Genomic DNA, 18,452 nt, shown 5'->3' with positions numbered 1-18,452 from the left:
TACTACCTAATGATTAGAGATAGTGCCAAGTGATTCGCAAGGCAGGGTCCATCAGCCACAGGTTACTTATGTAATGGGAGTCCTCTTACTTGACGGCACCGACTGCTCTTCTTATGATTAGTTGGCCCGGCACGATGTCACACATGCTTCATGCCACACTGATGATGTTGCACCAGTCCAGCTAATCGGTGCTGTTAAGTAAGAGCCAGTGCTCAGGCTCCCGTCAGGGCCGGACTGGTCATCTGGCAATTCTGGCAAATGCCAGAAGGGCCTGTCTGTTCATGGGCTGCCTTGTCTGCTATGTTAACAGAATCTGTGTTCTCAAGACACCCATACTGTTAAGAGTTATGACGGAGCACAAAGTGGCTGACTCCGTCACTTACCCCAGCAGGTCACAGGTATCATTATTGGTCTTGTAGTAAATCTTGTTTTCCTCCATCCATGATTATATTAGTAATATATCCCCATCTGGTGCTTGGGGACGGGGACATCATGGGCCTGTATGATTTCAAATGCCAGGGCTGGATTTCAGCCCCAGTCCGTACCTGGCTCCTTTCATCAGACCTGGAATCCTAACGTGGCCAACAGACCAGATTTTGCGAATTGCGGCACGCCATCTCTACTAATGATTCTAGTAATGTATGATATAACCATATATCTCTTTTAGCAAGCCACTATCAAGTCGCCTCCATCTCCGTCACCACCTTTGGAGGAATGGGCTTCCTTAAAAGCAAAACCGGACCAAGCTCTGTTGTGCCAACACATAGAGAAGATGGTGGAGGTAAGTCGATCACTGGATTTTGTTGAACATGTCTAAAAAAAAAAAAAATAAAGTTCCCGCATTTTGGTTCTGGTGGTCATCTGAAATAAACACAATTATGACATATATCCAGGGTTTTGAGTAGTTAGATAACTAACTGGGAGTTATGGAATGGGGGTCAGCAATACCCTGCAATAGGGAACGTGTCATCAGTGGCGGACCTTGCACTCTACTTCGTGGCAGGACTCGGAAACCTCAGGCATGAGTATGACGTGCCGGCTGTCCTACCTTGAGGCGTGATTGCTTTTCCCTGTGTAATCCACTTCATGAGAGGACCGCCAGTAGATTTCGTATATGAGCAAGATTTCTGGCGGTCCTGCCATGATGTAGAGTGTATGGAAGATGCCACTCATTCCCAGGGGTCACGTGAGAAAGACAAGGCACTTCTGGAAAAACAGTGGTGCACAAGTAGGATACCAAATCCGACAACTATGATGTAGAAACACTTAGCACTCCTATTTGGTGTGCTCGACAAGAACATGTAATAACCACAGTAAATCCAGAAACAAAAATCAGAGACGTTTCGGTCAAAACAAGGCCTTCAATAATTTATTCACCGCACACTCAGAGGAATATAATGCCAACAAGTGTTCATTTTATTATGTACAAAACATGTGGGAGCCAAAAAAGAATATAGAGCACCAGATAGAAGCGATATACATATAACGACGTTTCGGCTCAGCCCGAGCCTTTATCAGTTTATCGCTGAATCCGGTTTCGGATCTTTGAATAAATAGGAAGAGAACTCCCAAGAGAATAGCCCAAGAAAGACGGCTGTAGCTGTAGTGCTGTAGAGCGGCGCTCCCGCGCCTGGCTGCAATCCGAAACCGGATTCAGCGATAAACTGATAAAGGCTCGGGCTGAGCCGAAACGTCGTTATATGTATATCGCTTCTATCTGGTGCTCTATATTCTTTTTTGGCTCCCACATGTTTTGTACATAATAAAATGAACACTTGTTGGCATTATATTCCTCTGAGTGTGCGGTGAATAAATTATTATTGGTAATAGGACCTATTGGACCGCCAGGCGGTCACCTCATTACTAAGACTTGAGTGCACGCTATCTTTCTAAAACAAGGCCTTCATCAGTCAATTAAAAAGGAATACAAACAAATGTAAAATAAATGATAATCAAGAAAGAACACCAGTCATCATTCCGAAGGGTCATGACTAAATGATTTGGATAAGGCACACACTGGGGGAAGGGATGCCCTGCCGAACTAGTCCTGGCTCATATATGTGACACATTGCTTGGATGGATGGATTTATAGAGTGGCATGTAAAAGTTTTTGTAAATTTTAAAATGTAAAAAATACAATATAAATTATAGATTTTGTTGCCTAAGATACAAAAGAAATTTGTCATCTTTAATTTTAAGCCTTTTAGAGATCATTTCTTCTTCAACTCGCTTAACTGTTCCCAATAACAGTAATTTTGACCAGGGGGGGCCCAAACATTTTCACGTCACTGTAGATGGACAGTTGGATGGATATATGGATGGATGGAGGGATATATAGATGGATGGATGGAGGGATATCTAGCTATATGGATGGATGGCTGGATTTAGATGAATGGATATATAGATGGATAATATAGATGGAAATATGGATGGATGGATATATGGATGGATGAATGGATATATAGATGGATATGTAGATGAATTGATATACTGTATATATGGATATATAGAAGGATGGATGGATGAAGTGATATATGTATGTATGGATATATGGATGGATGGATGAATATACTGTATGTATATACTTTTTTCCTAAGTCATATTACAAGACTCATTAAAGGGTTGATTGTGACTTGTAGGATCGCTACTACCAACAGGTGGCACTATAGAGTTCAAGTCCTCTTTCTCTCTGAAGAGGCAATTTGGATATACTGTATGTATGGATGTATATATGGATAGATATATGTACTTTATTGCTGTATGAATGGATAGATGGATGGATATATGTATGGATGGATATATGGATGGATATATGGACGGATGGATAGATATATGTATTTCTGTATGGATGGATGTATATATGTATGAATATATGGATGGATGGATGGATGGATGGATAACATTAGAGACAGTTTTGGTCAACAACCCCCAGAGCCCCTCCTCCCGTCGTCCCAGCCCTCCACCTCCAAAACCAACTTCTCCACCATCACAGAAGATCGACTCTCCACTCTACTCTCAAGATCACATCTCACCACCTGTGCACTTGACCCGATCCCATCCCACTTCATCCCAAACCTCACCACAGTCTTCATCCCAACCCTAACCCATCTCTTCAACCTATCACTAACAACTGGTGTTTTCCCCTCAAGCTTTAAACATGCCTCCATCACACCTATCCTCAAAAAGCCCTCTCTTGACCCATCCTCTGTATTTAGCTATCGCCCTATATCACCTCTCCCCTACGCCTCCAAGCTACTGGAACAACACGTCTACCTTGAACTGTCCTCCCATCTCTCTTCTTGCTCCCTCTTCGACCGCTTACAATCTGGCTTCCGGTGTGGGGAGGAGGACCCCCATATAGTGTTTGGGCCGGAACCAAGGGGACCGCCATCAGAGTTATTGAAGGAAGCACAACAGGGGAATTACAAAGGGAGACATGCGACTGAGGTTGTCAGGGCAACAGGGGGAGGGGCTAGGGTAAAAGGAGCAGGGGACGCGCTGAAGTGGCAGTTGGGGAAGAGAGAGAGTGAGGGCAGGACGCAGGGTGACTTGCAGGGGCACCGAGAGGAGCCTGCGAGGAGAAAGCAGCCAATTTACCGACAAGAGAGACGTGAGAGACTGTACCCAGAGACTGCTCCCCGCTCCCGTTCTAAGAGAATTATCCCCGCTAACCCCCGCCTTGGAGAGAGAGGAACTATACCTCCGGTTGTGGCCGTGAGTACCGGTAACCAGGCCTCAGAGACCTGGGCCCTTCCCCCCAGCCTTCCCCCATCACGCCGACCCGGCCATCATCGGCCTCAAGATACGCCACCTTGTCACAGGCGGGATTAAAGGCTCACTACCCTGGCTTAGGAAGAGACTCCTTGGTAAAGGACGGCTACAGGCCTTTCTGGGGAACTGCGTCATCACCGCGCGCCACCTCCATCATTTACTTCAGGGCCTGTTGAGCCCCAACGGCATTGTTTTCTTCAGGGCCTGTTGCGCCCCAGCGGCAGCATTTTCTTCATGGCCTGTTGCACCCCAGCAGCAGCGTTTCCTTCAGGGCCTGTTGCGCCCCAGTGGCAGCGTTACCTTCAGGGCCTGTTGCACCCCAACGTCCCCGTTTCCTTCAGGGCCTGTTGCGCCCCAGCGGCAGCGTTTCCTTCAGGGCCTGTTGCGCCCCAGCGGCAGTATTACCTTCAGGGCCTGTTGCGCCCAAACGTCCCCGTTTCCTTCAGGGCCTGTTGCGCCCCAACGTCCTCGTTTTTCTTCAGGGCTTGTTGCGCCCCAACGTTATTATTTTCTTCAGGGCCTGTTGCCCCCATCGACATCACTTTCCCCAGGACAGCCGCCTCAGCGACCTCAACGCGGCCACGCTACCGAACCCAGCAGTCCCTGGAAGGCTAAGTGAACCTATATTTGGCTAAGATTGTTGAGTCCCTGCGTAGACTGTTTGGTGTTGTTCTTTTTCCTTGTTTTGTTCAGCCTAGCCCATCGGCTAGAGTTATATAAAAGTAATTTCGAAAACCACCATTCGTTTAGTGTCTCGCCACTGCATCCTGCGAACCTGTCCGACCCTACATTTGGCGTAGTCGGCAGGATGCAGTCTCCGAGCATAGACGGTGGTGGTGCAGGTCAGGGGAAAGCTGTAGAATCTGTAAATAATGAGGGTCCCCGTTCTAGCCTTTCATTGGGGGCCATGCTGAACAACCTGCCTAGATTTTCCGGCTCCAATACTATGCTATGGAGCTGGACAGAGCGAATGCGGGGGCTCTTTCGGATGCACCCAATGACCCCTGACCTGGAAGCTGAAGTGGCACTCATGGCCCTAGACGGGGAGGTGCAGAGGTCAGTGATGTTGAAACCTCCGGGGCACCGCAACACTTTTGAAAAGGTGTTGCAGATAGTGGAACAGACCAACGGAGATCCCACTGATGTAGGAGAGTTAAGGACCCGTCTGTTTAGTCGGATGCAGGCAGAGGGGGAGACGATTACCCAGTATATGAATGTGCTCCAAGAATTGCATACGGCTATTGAAAGAAAAGACGGGGTAGGGGTAGGACCTGTTGACATTACCCTACGTGACCTACTGGTGACTGGACTGCGAGATCCACTGATAAAACAGGCATTACAGGAACAGATCAGAATGAATCCCCAAATAGACTTTTCAGAAGTGGGAAGTCAGGCACGGGTTCGGGAGCAAGAGCAGGGGATGGCGGTCCCCGTGGGGAAGGTCCGAGGTGTGGAGGCCTCCTCGAACACAGTTGAGGAACCCCAGTGGGTGGAGGAGATGAAGCGAGAATTGAAAAATATTAAGAGCGAGTTGGCTGAAGTAAAGAGAAGAACCGAACCGGAGACTGGACGACCCAGTGCTAATCCCGGTCCCTGGGGGTCACGTTCTCCGCGGGGTGGTCAACCTATACCGGCCCGGTGTTATGAGTGTGGAGAACCAGGCCACTTCGCCCGAGAGTGTCCGCGGCGTGGGAGATACCCACCCCGGCGGCCATTAAACTAAAGGGCTCCGGGCTGGGGGGACGCCGCTCGGAGCCGAAAACCACAACTAGGGGTGGTGGAAGTCCCGAAGATTTGATAGCAAAGTGTCCGGTAGTTTGGGCAGAAGTAGAGGGCCGGGCCGTCCGGTGTCTGGTGGACACGGGGTCCCAAGTAACCACTATGCCCGCAGCGTACTTTCAACGAAACTTTCCAGAGGCAGCAAGGCCCCAGTGGGGACCCATGATTAGACTAGTAGCCGCTAACCAACTGCCGGTCCCGGTTGCCGGGGTAGTGTGGGTGCAGATGACGTTGTGCGGTAAACCCCTCGGCCGCAGAGGGGTGGTGCTGACTCAAGGAGAAGCTGATCAACGACACCCCGTCACCCTAGGCATGAATATTTTAAAAGAGTTTGGTAACCTGTTGCTTAATGATCCCACACAAAGGACACTGAAGCAGTGGGGTTCTCGCACAGCTCAGGGACAGGTATTCCAGCAGCTGGTGCGAGGTGCGCGGGTGCATCGGGACTGCCAGGAAGGTGAGGCTCTGGGTAAGGTCATCGCGTCAGCGGCACCCCTGCTTGTGCTGCCTCCTGGACAGACAGTGGTGGCCCTGCCAATTCAGGCCCCGATACCTTTGGAGGGCGTAGAGGTGCAGGTGGAGCCGTGTCACTCAGAGCACTTACCTCCTGGCATACTGGTGGCTCGTTCCCTCGCTACGGTGCGAAAAGGAACCGTCCTGGTCCGCTGCGTTAACCTTGAAGACCGAGATACCATCCTGAAAGCACGGACTGTACTGGCCAAACTAGTAAAGCCTTTAGAAGAAGTGCTGCCCGCTCCTGCGGTTCAATTACGAGTACACCCCGAGGATCCTTGGGAGGTAACAATACGAACCTTACAGGCCCACGAAGTCTCGACACAAGAGAAGGGCCAAAATATTTTGGAGCAGATGCGGGCCGAGCTTTCTGGACTAACTGCGGCCCAACTTTCACAAGTAAAAGCATTGCTGGGACAGTACCACAAAGTATTTGCTAGCCATGAGGACGACTTTGGGTGTACCACTGCCATCACTCATGAGATCCCCACAGCAGGAGCGGCCCCTATCCGAGAACGATATCGACAGATCCCGCCACAACTCTATCAAGAGGTGAAAACTTTGCTGGCTCAGATGCTGCAAAAAGGGGTGATACGGGAAAGTCAAAGCCCTTGGGCGGCCCCCATCGTGTTGGTCCGGAAGAAAGATGGTACACTACGATTCTGTGTGGATTATCGTAAATTGAATGCTTGCACTATTAAAGACTCATACCCACTGCCCCGCATAGAAGAATCTCTGTCTGCATTGGGCAAAGCAACATATTTTTCGACCCTGGACTTGGCCAGTGGGTACTGGCAGGTGCCCATGTCAGAAGAGGACAGAGCTAAGACGGCGTTCATAATGCCCATGGGACTGTTTGAGTTTAATCGTATGCCATTCGGGCTGGCCAACGCCCCCGGGACCTTTCAGCGATTGATGGAGCGATGTTTAGGAGATCTCAATTTTGAGGCCACGTTGATCTACCTGGACGACATCATTGTCTATGCCGCTTCCTTCGAGGACCACCTGAAGCGGTTGGGACAGGTACTCAGCCGGCTGCAAAAGTACGGGTTGAAGGTGAAGCCTCAGAAATGCCACCTATTTCGCTCTCAGATTGAGTATCTGGGTCATGTCGTTTCGGCAGAGGGTGTGAGGCCGTCCCGAGAGAAGGTTGCTGCTATCCAGGAATGGCCTACCCCCGAGACGGTGAAAGACGTGCGGGCTTTTCTGGGGTTAGCTGGATATTACCGTCATTTCGTGAAGAATTTTGCATGTCGAGCTCGAGCCCTGCATGACCTGCTGAAGGGGGCTCCCGCTGGGGCCAATGGGCGAAAAATCCAGTGGCAACACCCTCAGGAAGAGGCCTTCCGAGATCTTAAGGCTGCACTCTCGGATGCCCCAGTGTTGGCTTATGCGGATTTCTCTCAGCCGTTCATCCTGCACACTGACGGGAGTCTTCACGGGCTGGGGGCTGTGTTGTCACAGGTTCAGGATGGCCGGGAGAGGGTGATCGCTTATGGAAGCCGTTCACTCCATGACTCTGAGCGTAACCCTGACAATTACAGCTCTTTTAAGCTCGAGCTCCTCGCAGTGGTGTGGGCTATGACGGAGAGATTCGCAGAGTACCTAGCGGGCTCCGAGGTGGTAGTGCGAACTGACAACAACCCACTGGCTCATTTGGAAAACGCCAAGTTGGGGGCTTTGGAGCAGCGATGGGTGGCCCGAATGGCGAAGTACAATTACAAGATTATTTACAAAAGAGGGGCCGAGAATGTTCATGCAGATGCTCTCTCCAGGATTCGACATACAACTCCCGGACAGAATCGAGATGAAGAATTAGAAGGAGAGGAAATACCGTTCGCTCTTACCGCTGCCGTGCTCACCAATGTTGATGCAAAAGTATCTTCCCCAGAGGCCCACAGGGGCATCCTGGAACAATCTCGGGATAAGTGGATACAACAGCAACAAGAAGATGAAGAAGTTGGACTTCTCCAGACATGGGTCGCCGCTGGTCAATTACCCACTGATACTCAACGACAAACTTTGACCCAAGACCTGTCGCTGATGCTGCGACAATGGGAGAGACTGATTATCCGAAAGGGACTACTGTACCGTAAAATCACTTCGCAAACTACCTCAACGACTGTTTGGCAGGTGGTTACACCCGGAGCTCAACTACACGAGCTGGCTCAAGAGGCTCACGAAAAAGGGGCCCACTTTGGAGTCAAAAAGTCTTTGCAATGGTTACAGCAGAAAGTTTATCACCCACGCTTGTCGGCTGTTGTGGAATAAGTTTGCCGTATCTGCCGCTTATGTGAATTGGCCAAACCGCCTGCTCAGAGGGCCGCAACACAGACGATTGTGACTTCAGCACCCTTTGAGCTCCTGACGGTGGATTATCTGCACATTGGTCCCGCATTCCAGGGATACGAACACTGCCTCGTCATGGTGGATCATTTCACCAAGTTCGCTGTGGTCACCCCTACTCAAGACCAGACCGCGGAGTCAGCAGTTTGCAGAAACTTTATACAAGTGTACGGCTGTCCTCAACGTATACATTCCGACCAGGGAGCATGTTTTTTGGGGAAAGTTATGGAGGAACTACATCATCTTTATGGGATTGATAAATCCCAGACCACACCATATCACCCGCAAGGGAATGGGGCTTGTGAGCGATTTAATCGGACATTGATTCAAATGCTACGCACTCTGGAGAGTGACAAGAAAGCTCGTTGGCCAGAATATGTTTCTGAATTAGTGTGGGTTTATAATAATCGGGTACATCGAGTTACGGGCTATACTCCTTATTTCCTGCTGTTCGGACGAGAGGGTAAGGGGATCACGGAGGTAGAGTTGGACCCCGAAGAGCCTCGGCCCTGGACCGGAGTGTCATCTTGGGTCCAAAATCATCGCCACAGGCTGCAAACTCTTCACCGAATTGTACATACCAAACTTCAAGACTGGGAACACCCAGGGAAGAATTCAACCTCCCCTCCCCATCTCCAAAGCGGGGACCGTGTGCTTGTACTAGATCAACGTCCCCAGAATAAACTGGAGTCACGTTGGGAAGAGAGTCCTTATCGGGTACTACGCCGTATCCATCCAGAAGGACCTGTGTACGAAATACGGCCCGAGCAGGATGAAACACTGCCCACCCGCATTGTGTATCGTAATATGTTACGCCCGTGTATTTCCACCGACCAAAAGCAACTGGAACCTGTCCCGAAGACATCCGAACCGGAGTCCATATGCTGGGACTCGGAAGACGAGGATTTCGCTCCAGTTCCCAAGGGCCCTCCACCCAATAATGAGCCAGTTGACACAATTAACCCACCAGCACCATGCAGCCCACCGACGTCCACCACCCCAGAAGATTCCACCCCAGTCGAACTTAGACGCTCCGAGCGGTCACCAGCCGGCAAACCCCCCCGAACGGTATGAACAAGATCAGTTCGTATGGCAACGAATATTAACACCTTTACAGGCCAATCTTAATAGACTTACTCCCTCGCCCGAGGACTGGTGAGCTTACAGGGTGGGGGAATGTGGGGAGGAGGACCCCCATATAGTGTTTGGGCCGGAACCAAGGGGACCGCCATCAGAGTTATTGAAGGAAGCACAACAGGGGAATTACAAAGGGAGACATGCGACTGAGGTTGTCAGGGCAACAGGGGGAGGGGCTAGGGTAAAAGGAGCAGGGGACGCGCTGTAGTGCCAGTTGGGGAAGAGAGACTGAAGGCAGGACGCAGGGTGACTTGCAGGGGCACCGAGAGGAGCCTGCGAGGAGAAAGCAGCCGATTTACCGACAAGAGAGACATGAGAGACTGTACCCAGAGACTGCTCCCCGCTCCCGTTCTAAGAGAATTATCCCCGCTAACCCCCGCCTTGGAGAGAGAGGAACTATACCTTCGGTTGTGGCCGTGAGTACCGGTAACCAGGCCTCAGAGACCTGGGCCCTTCCCCCCAGCCTTCCCCCATCACGCCGACCCGGCCATCATCGGCCATCATCGGCCTCAAGATACGCCACCTTGTCACAGGCGGGATTAAAGGCTCACTACCCTGGCTTAGGAAGAGACTCCTTGGTAAAGGACGGCTACAGGCCTTTCTGGGGAACTGCGTCATCACCGCGCGCCACCTCCATTATTTACTTCAGGGCCTGTTGAGCCCCAATGGCATTGTTTTCTTCAGGGCCTGTTGCGCCCCAGCGGCAGCATTTTCTTCAGGGCCTGTTGCGCCCCAGCGGCAGCGTTTCCTTCAGGGCCTGTTGCGCCCCAGCGGCAGCGTTACCTTCAGGGCCTGTTGCGCCCCAACGTCCCCGTTTCCTTCAGGGCCTGTTGCGCCCCAGCGGCAGCGTTTCCTTCAGGGCCTGTTGCGCCCCAGCGGCAGCATTACCTTCAGGGCCTGTTGCGCCCCAACGTCCCCGTTTCCTTCAGGGCCTGTTGCGCCCCAACGTCCTCGTTTTTCTTCAGGGCTTGTTGCGCCCCAACGTTATTATTTTCTTCAGGGCCTGTTGCCCCCATCGACATCACTTTCCCCAGGACAGCCGCCTCAGCGACCTCAACGCGGCCACGCTACCGAACCCAGCAGTCCCTGGAAGGCTAAGTGAACCTATATTTGGCTAAGATTGTTGAGTCCCTGCTTGGACTGTTTGGTGTTGTTCTTTTTCCTTGTTTTGTTCAGCCTAGCCCATCGGCTAGAGTTATATAAAAGTAATTTCGAAAACCACCATTCGTTTAGTGTCTCGTCACTGCATCCTGCGAACCTGTCCGACCCTACACCGGTCACACCACTCCACTGAAACTGCCCTTACTAAGGTCACCAATGACCTCTTAACTGCCAAGAGCAAGCGACACTACTCTGTCCTCCTCCTCCTGGACCTGTCCTCTGCCTTTGACACAGTGGACCATTCCCTATTATTACAGACCCTCTCATCCCTTGGCATCACAGACTTGGCCCTGTCCTGGATCTCATCATACCTAACAGACCGGACATTCAGCGTCTCCCACTCACACACCACCTCCTCACCTCGCCCCCTATCTGTCGGAGTCCCACAAGGTTCAGACCCCTGCTCTTCTCCATTTACACCTTTGGCCTGGGACAGCTCATAGAATCTCATGGCTTTCAGTATCATCTCTATGCTGACGACACACAGATCTACATCTCTGGACCAGATATCACCTCCCTTCTAACCAGAATCCCTCAATGTCTGTCCACTATTTCATCCTTCTTCGCTAGATTTCTGAAACTTAACATGGACAAAACAGAATTCATCATCTTTCCCCCATCTCACGTGACCCCCCCAATGAACCTATCCATTACAGTAAATGGCTGCCCACTCTCCCCAGTCCCACAAGCTCGCTGCCTCGGGGTAATCCTTGACGCTGATCTCTCCTTCAAACCACATATCCATGCCCTTTCCACTTCCTGCCGACTTCTACTCAAAAATATTTCATGAATCCGTTCATTCCTCAACCAAAAATCTGCAAAAACCCTAATCCATGCCCTCATTATCTCTCGCCTTGACTACTGCAACCTCCTGCTCTGTGGCCTCCCCTCGAACACTCTCGCACCCCTCCAATCTATTCTAAACTCGGCTGCACGACTAATCCACCTGTCCCCCCGCTATTCCCCAGCTTCTCCCCTCTGTCAATCCCTTCACTGGCTCCCCATTACCAAAAGACTCCAGTACAAAACCCTAACCATGACATACAAAGCCATCCACAACCAGTCTCCTCCATACATCTGTGACCTCGTCTCCTGGTACCTACCTGCACGGAACCTCTGATCCTCACAAGATCTCCTTCTCTACTCCCCTCTTATCTCCTCTTCCCACAATCGCATACAAGATTTCTCTCGCGCATCCCCCTACTCTGGAACTCTCTACCACAACATATCAGACTCTCGCCTACCATCGAAACCTTCAAAAGGAACCTGAAGACCCACCTCTTCCGACAAGCCTATAACCTGCAGTAACCACCGATCCACCAAGCCGCTGCACGACCAGCTCTACCCTCGCCTACTGTATTATCACCCATCCCTTGTAGATTGTGAGCCCTCGCGGGCAGGGTCCTCTCTCCTCCTGTACCAGTTATGACTTGTATTGTTTAACATTATTGTACTTGTTTTTATTATGTATACCCCTCCTCACATGTAAAGCGCCATGGAATAAATGGCACTATAACAATAAATAATAATAATAATAATAATAATAATAATAATAATAATAATATATATGGATGTAAATGGGAAAGATGGATATATGTGTGGATGGATATATGGATAGATGGGTATATGGGTGGATGAATGGATGCATACATGGATGGATGGATATGTGGATACATGTATGGATGTATATATGGATGGATAAATTAATAGGTAAATGGAATATGTACAAAGTAAATAGGTAAAATAGCATTAATATCGTACCCAAATATACAATTACAAGCTGTGTGTATTTGCAAAGAAAACTTGGGAAATCAGAAAGTTGTTGCTAGAAGTGCAGTTTGACATGGCCTTAGACCCGTGGCTCACCATTGCTTGCCATTAGTGGAGACTTACACACAGTAAGCAGCGCTCTTTAAATAAACTAAACTGTACAATCCAGATGCCCGTAGGATATATAGATATATATTTTTATTTTTTTTTCATTTCAAATAATATTTTGAACAATTGAATTGAGAAGGAAATAAAAGTCGTATGTGGATAAACTCTTCGATCTTCTATGTGGATTTTCATGTGATCAGTCCACACTCAAAAATAATTTTCTTTGTCACCAATTCTTACATTCTTCACTAATCGAACCAAAATTGTGACTTTTCAGACACAACTGCTATGCGGGTGTTCATATGCTTTCTGGCCATGATATGGCTTGTATCCTGCATTTATCACCAGTATTCCCCTCTCCAGGAACTATGTCTAATTTTCAGTTTTCTATGGAGACAAGATACTATGATGTCTCCAATACATAGTGCTCACAGACATGGGGAATTCCTGCTGCTCTGTCTCTGGTAGTACATGTCCCTAAACTGTAGCCGCATCATGGAAGACATTGGACACTGGTACTGAGCAGTGTTGCTGTGAATTCAGCGCTTTCAGATAAAACACTTACTAGAAAACTCAGCACAATCCGGATGTTGCGCTCAGAGATGAGCAGGAGTGGCGTATGAGTTGAATTAGAAGCATATTGCACGGATAAGATATATAATCTCTTTATTATATTCTGTAAAACAGAGATTTCATCTATGGAGGAATCTTCATAAGAAAGTCAGATGGTATAAAAATTATATATTATTATTATTATTATTATTATTATTATTATTACTATTGATGACTTGTCACTAATTAAATCCACAGTGGATAAGAGAAGTTTTGAATTGACTTAGTAGTTAGACCGTTCTGTAATTAATTGTAATAATGGCAAGGAACTTTCCGCTATAGATGGTAAAGCCCCAGACAGCAAGATGTCCTGGATCTCATTATGTAAAATAAATCTGTCTCCAGGGTTTTTCCACCTAATCTGAGAGCAGCATAATGTTAGGGGCACAGGCCCTGATTCCAGCAATGTGTCGCTTACTGGGCTTGGGGAAGTTTTGATAAAATCAAAGTTTTCTCTGCTACAGATCTAGCAGTTCTCAGAATGCTGAGCCCTGTATAACCCCGCCCACACCACTGATTGGCTGCTTTCTGTGTGCATAGTCATAAATCTGCCAATCACTGGTGGGAGGGGTTGGACTTCTTGGCAGCAAGTTTACTAGTCCTCCAGTGATAATCTCCTGTTGATAAAACAGTGATTTTATCAAAATTGAAGCAAGCAGCCCAGTAAGTCTTCTCTGAGCGTTTTTTTGAGGATGTTTCCCATTTGGATAAAAAGAATAGATATTAAAAACTATGGTAATTTGTTAGTTTCTTATGTGATGCCCCATAGACCTCTTCATCTTCTTCTCTCAGTCTGTGTTCCGACTCTTTGATGAAGATGGCGATGGCCACATCTCCCAAGAAGAGTTCTGCAGTGTCCGGAGCAACTTTCCTTACTTATGTACATTCGATGAGATCGACCAAAATCAGTAAGTGTGAATTCACTTTTTTTTTTTGTGGGGGGGGGAGTGTCGGGGGAAGGAGAATAATAAAAAGGATTGAACGAAGCTGAGTAAGAGCAACAATAATAAAGAAAGTGAACCTGTGTTCGGGAAGCTGAGTTGCTTTTAAGACAGACATGTAATACTGCATCTCACCATTTACTAACCTTACATTACTTTGGAAAAAGGACCAAAAAAGAAGCAGCGCCAATTTACTCTAAGTATTTGTGAAAGTGTTCAGCGTGCAGCAATCTGTCTTGGCCGTTCAGCGGTGATGAAAGAGGTCACTCGATCTGTGATTTTGTGAATGAGGTTTCTTATGAATCACAGACCGTATTTCACACTCCTTCTAAATTTTAGTATCTGGATGAGAAGAATTCATTAAAGAAGGAGATGATTAGAGGGTTCCGTTGGAAATGTGTTTGCAGATTGTCATCAATTAGTGATTGGTGAGGGTCTAGTGGGGCTATACTACAACATTCAGTTGCATGAGTCCCTCAGCCTCTTTGTTCTGCCGGTTGTGGTCTTCCTAGGTGGACCGCCACTGATCGTACATTGACGTCTGGGTGCCTTTGGAAATGTATCTGCAGATTGTTTGTCATAAGTTATTGATTGGTGGGGGTCCGGTGGAGGCTATACTAAAAGATGCAGTTGCATAAATCTCTCAGCATCTTTGTACTGCCGGTTGTGGTCTTCCTAGGTGGACCGCCACTGATCATATATTGATGTCTGCAGACACGCAATTTGGTTATAGAGCAGTAGCGTGCCATGCAGTCGAGAACTGCTCTGCAAAATTGCACAACGTTTATTGCAAGCTGGTATGGTTTTGCGGCAAGTACAGATGAAGCACATAACAATTATGAGCATCTATCTATCGTGAAGGGTTGCCTCTAGCGGTGTGGGATAAGGTGTTATCTGAGCATGCTCAGGTGCTAACCGTGTGTCTTCAGAAAGCTTGAAACCTATGTTTGATTCCCCGCAGCTGTATGTCTCACCGCTGTTCGAGAGCTGCAACTCATACAGGGATTTTCTTTTTGTTAGGCAAATCCTGCATCTGTTGCTGCTGTCTAACAGCTGCAAGACATGCAGCTGCAGGGACTCGAACATATTATTTGAGCACGCCGAAGACAGTAGGTCCGCACACGGGCATGCTTGGATAACACCTTATCCCAGCACGTTCGCTCATCAATGTTCTTTTCTTTTTTTTTTATTTTTACGCTTTTAGTCTATTTTGGATGAAATAAACAACGTCCATAAATAACATCCAGATTTTGTTTGCGTCCCTCTTCTTTTCAACACCGCTCAGATAGTGCCATTACCGACATCTCCTCTGCCCTTCACAAATGTGTTCCTTCCATGTGAGATGCTTGGTTTTGGCTAGTAAGGGTAGCGCGGAGGTCCTGTTTTTTTTTTCCTCGTAGCTTCTTGTTTTTGCGTTGTTTATCTTCTTTGTGTTGCTGCGTTATATTTAGAGACTTCTGCACGGGTCTCGTCTACAGTGATGCTGCTTTTTTCTTTTGTGTCTTTGGTGCAGGGATGGAAAAATCAGTAAACAGGAGATGACTTCATATTTTCTGAAAGCCAGCTCCGTGTTGGATTGCAAAATGGGATTTATCCACAATTTCTCCGAGAGGACATTCCTTCGACCTGTGTCATGTCAGCACTGCGGAAATCTGGTGTGTGTCTGTGCCGTAAGATAGGTCAGCGAGGACGGCGATGCAGAAGCAACTTGGTTATGAAAAATACGTTTCTATTTGGAAATTTGGAAAATTCAGTATATCAGTATATTCCAGTTACTAGTGGAGGAACTGGTGTACAGCTGTGCTACAGTATCCAGTTAATGTTAATGACACCCTAAAGGGGTGGTCCGACCTTAGGCTACAAGTCTGCAGTCACTGTGTGTGACTGCAGACTTGTGAATCCTCACATAGTGCACACTTTACAGGGTGGGCCATGTATATGGATACACCTAAATAAAATGGAAATGGTTAGTGATATCAACTTCCTGTTTGTAGCACAGAGAAACAGAGAATGAAAGGAGCACTAGGTGATATAATTTCTTGAAAAATAGTCTAAACTTTTTTCGGCTCACAATAAAAATTCACACAGTAACAAAATAACTATAGTGCACCAAACATAATACAGAAAGGAAGGGAAACACCCCTATAGAAATGCCACCGCTAGATCTAAAAAGTCATAGTCAAGTGACCAAAAGGTATACATGGCGCCGCTAATATAGGAAAATATTCCATTATAACCAAAACTTAGCACTTACCAAAAAAATGGGGGCATCAAAGAGGTGATCCCAGGGCCAGATGTCCACCCCGACGCGCGTTTCGCTGGCACAACGCCGCTTTCTCAAGAGGATGATATCCTCTGAGCATAGGACCTTCAAAAAGCCCATGTGATGTGTCACATGGGGCAGGGTAACCAATGGGAGGTAGTAAAGCGGCGCATGCGCCGTGTGTGTGTCAGGTCCACATTAGTATATGGGAGGGGGAAAACTTTTCAAGATGGGTGGTGACCATGGTGGCCATTTTGGTTTCGGCCATTTTGGATCCAACTTTATAAATGCCCCACCCAGGCGCATCCATATAAATGGCCCACCCTGTAGTTTCACAATTTTATTGTACGTTATTTTGAGTGATCTCATTCATAATTGCAGCTTGTCCTGCCCAAAAATTAGCCCTCGTTCGGCTATGTCGTTGGAGGATAAAATTTGCTCCGTCATGATGAGGGTAATAATGTGTGCAGTTTGTATTGAGAAATCTGGTGGTGACAGAGCCGCTTTACGTGCTGTAGAATAGATGTGATGTTCCTCCCCAGGGTATAAGTAATAAGCTCACCTTAAGGAGACGGGCTAATGACAGGGACAACTCTATCTATTCACCTTTATCAAGTGTAATGCAATATCAGCTGCCGCTTCTTTCCTCAGGGTGATGCTACTTCCATCAATGTGTAGTGAAAAAAAGAGGTTCTGCCACGCTCTCGTGACTGATTCCGAGTGACTACTCAATACACAAGAGACAACGCATTTCAGTGTCCTACTCACACAGTCCTCAGATCATTACTTGAACTAAATACACCTAAGCAGTCGTGTAGGTGAAAATTGCAAAAATGTAGGGTGCAAATTGAATTTTGTTACAAATTTTTAGAAATTTTTAACAATTCACTTTGAAAAGATTACATCAGCCAGAAAAGGCTCACATGACATCAGGCTTCCCCATGTTGACTTGTAGGCATTACATGGTCTAGCACATCCAATCAGGAGGGACTGTCGTAGCCTGTATAACAGCCAAGTCAGGGAATTCAGCAGCCTTTTTTTTATCTATTACTATTTTAGTTTACCTCTTTAATGAATGATATTAAAATTAATTTTCACCAATTCATAGAAGTTCTTTTATTAATTCTTTTATTTGCGGTGTATTATGATCATGTGTTATTCACACTTTTTTTTTTGTTTTTTCGTATTCTCAAAACTTTCTCTCCCAGATACTCGGATTATATAAGAAAGGACTGAAATGTCGAGGTAAGATTTAAAGGAGGAATATAAGTTACCATGGAGGGAGGACTTGGAGCTGCCAAGAGATGAATCCAAATTAGACGAGCCAATTCACATGTGGAGGGTCCACGTCCAAGCTAGTTAGCATATCGGAATCAGGAAAAAAAGAGATTGACGGCACTCCAGGAAAAAAGAAACAAATATATATTTTATTGTGGCAAATTAAGCCATATTAAAATCAAGTTGCCTAACGCGTTTCGAGTGCCTGGTTTGCACTCTTAGTCATAGCATACATAAAACTGGTACAGCCACAATTATATACAAAACACACAATCATGAAAAACACATGTGCAATAGACAAAGTGAGAAAGCACCTGAAAGGCAAATTAATGGGTTAAATCGCATGTAGAACAGATCAATGGATGTATAGCAGTTCATTCATGAACAAAAATAAATTAAATTGCATGTAGAAGAACTTAATAAAAATACAATAAATCATTTTTAAAGTTCATACCCAGGGGGAATCTGATATTGAGTTTCAGAATCCTAAAAAAAAACAAAAAAAAACTTCTCGCATGAAAAGCATTTTCTTGTTTGACACCTCCATGTGCAGGATTTAACATTTTTTTCAGAAGCAAAAAATCTGCAAAATGCAAAACTGCCATGGTGAAAGTTCACAAATCTTTGACAATACCAGAGTAAGAAGCATTTTTGCCAGAAACATAAGAGATTAAGAAAAGAAAAAAAAACAACACACACAATCGTGGAAAATACATGTGCAAAAACAAAAAGTGAAAAAGCATCTGAGAGACAAATTAATGGGTTAAATCACA

General features: G+C 47.0%; 1 protein-coding gene across 1 annotated transcript in view; it reads left to right on the top strand.

Annotated features, from left to right (window-relative positions):
• The window catches only part of RASGRP2 (RAS guanyl releasing protein 2), a 169,452-nt gene that overhangs the window by 140,805 nt on the left and 10,195 nt on the right, over positions 1-18,452 (top strand). The window contains exons 11-14 of the mRNA XM_073578445.1: positions 668-781; positions 13,990-14,105; positions 15,652-15,793; positions 17,610-17,646. Of these exons, the coding sequence (XP_073434546.1) occupies positions 668-781; positions 13,990-14,105; positions 15,652-15,793; positions 17,610-17,646 (409 nt within the window). The remainder of the gene's footprint in view (positions 1-667; positions 782-13,989; positions 14,106-15,651; positions 15,794-17,609; positions 17,647-18,452) is intronic.

Source organism: Dendrobates tinctorius, unplaced genomic scaffold (genome assembly GCF_039654945.1).
Source record: "Dendrobates tinctorius isolate UK_male_01 unplaced genomic scaffold, ASM3965494v1 ptg000059l, whole genome shotgun sequence".
NCBI lineage: Eukaryota > Metazoa > Chordata > Amphibia > Anura > Dendrobatidae > Dendrobates > Dendrobates tinctorius.
The sequence above is the reverse complement of the archived record's forward strand: the minus strand, read 5'-3'. Positions and strand labels throughout refer to the sequence as shown.